Consider the following 1,555-nt stretch of genomic DNA (forward strand, 5'->3'; position numbering starts at 1 on the left):
TTTCTATAATTCTAAACTTATCTAAATACTTCTTATGGATAAGCATCCACAAATATTTTATACATATTCTAAAATCTTTCTAGATAAAATGTTTTTTAAAATTCTATTTTGGACCTTCTCTAGTCTTAAACCTTCTTTAGTCTTAGACTTTTATCTTACAGACCCAATTTATACAGAATATAAGGTAGGTATAAAGAATACAAAAATATCCATCTTTGTAAATAGATATGTGAACCAATAGTTCCTGTTTTGGCTAAAATAAAAAACACTTACAAAACTCAATTATATAGTAAAAGGGTAAACTGCAAGAGGAACGCAATGCGAAGAAAGTTTATGCTTCTTTCAATTTCAAAAGTTATTCCAAATTATTCTTACAAACCAAAGTTATCAAAATGAAATTTTATTCCTCAGCAACCATTACTTGTATTTTACACCATCTTTCTGTAACATCAATCACACCCAAAATTCATACAAAACATGACACTCGATTTTGAAGGAAGTAATTAATTAAACTTAACCAGAAATTTCAATGGCCTTGACGTCAGACTTCTTAACATCTTCCTTCGGAACAGTGACAGTAAGAACACCATTCTCCATAGAAGCCTTCACTTCATCCATTTTTGCATTCTCAGGCAATCTGAACCTCCTCAAGAACTTCCCACTGCTACGCTCCACACGATGCCACGTATCGTTCTTATCTTCCTTCTCAACGTTTCTCTCACCGCTTATCTGAAGAACCTTATCATCTTCGATCTCAACCTTCACTTCCTCCTTCTTCAGTCCTGGAATCTCAGCCTTGAACACGTGTGCCTCTGGCGTCTCCTTCCAGTCCACACGTGTGCTCACAAATGCAGAATTTTCTCGACCAGATTCAGGGAAAGGAAAATCCTTGAAGGGATCCCACACATCCAGAGAGAATGGATCAAAGACGTTGCTCCTTTGTCCACCGAAAAAACTTGGAATTAGCGACATTCTTATGATTATAGTACTTGGCAGAGATTTAAATCTTTACACAGTCTGTAGCGTGATCGTACTCAGGTAACTCTCTTTCTGTTTGATGATGATGTCTGAGGAACTGATCCAATAATATTTATACGAAGTGAAAGAATAGTATGGGACGTTCCAGAATATTCTGTTCTCATTCCCTTCATTCTTTCCGGTTCGATATCACTCTAAAAACTTCTGGATTTCTTCCGCATTTCTAGAACATTCCTGTCTTTTTCATATTTTTGTGTTATTTTTATTTATATTATTTCCGGTTCGATATCACTCTAAAGTTTTTTGACAAAGGTTTCAAGTGTGTCCTGTTGTAGTATAAGAGTGGTATAGGAAGGTCATCGTTTACGTAAGGAAAATGTTATTTGGACAACGAAATTTTGACACAGATTTAACAACGTCACGTGTCAGCTCTTGATTGGCCAAATAAATTGAAAATAAAACACAGAAAGGGTTACGGGGCGAGGGGTATTTTGGGATTTCGAGGTTAAAATTTGAAGAATTGGGTTTCGCGGTTTAGGGTGGGAAAGACGTTCGTTCAACCCTTGTCGCTCTCTCG

The 1,555-nt window shown here is 36.1% G+C and overlaps 1 protein-coding gene across 1 annotated transcript; it reads right to left on the minus strand.

Moving 5' to 3' along the window:
* Window positions 1-447: 447 nt before the first annotated feature.
* Window positions 448-1,015, minus strand: LOC148206472 (18.5 kDa class I heat shock protein-like). The gene has a single exon (XM_088113627.1). The coding sequence runs from the start codon at window positions 970-972 to the stop codon at window positions 514-516; it is 459 nt and encodes a 152-aa protein (XP_087969753.1). The 5' UTR covers window positions 973-1,015; the 3' UTR covers window positions 448-513.
* Window positions 1,016-1,555: the final 540 nt, after the last annotated feature.

This window comes from Vigna umbellata, chromosome 1 (genome assembly GCF_029865625.1).
Source record: "Vigna umbellata cultivar VRB3 chromosome 1, Vumbellata_1.0, whole genome shotgun sequence".
NCBI lineage: Eukaryota > Viridiplantae > Streptophyta > Magnoliopsida > Fabales > Fabaceae > Vigna > Vigna umbellata.

Excerpts from the sequence above, each read along its gene's own strand:
- LOC148206472 (XM_088113627.1), bottom strand. The coding sequence starts at position 972 with ATGTCGCTAATTCCAAGTTTTTTCGGTGGACAAAGGAGCAACGTCTTT.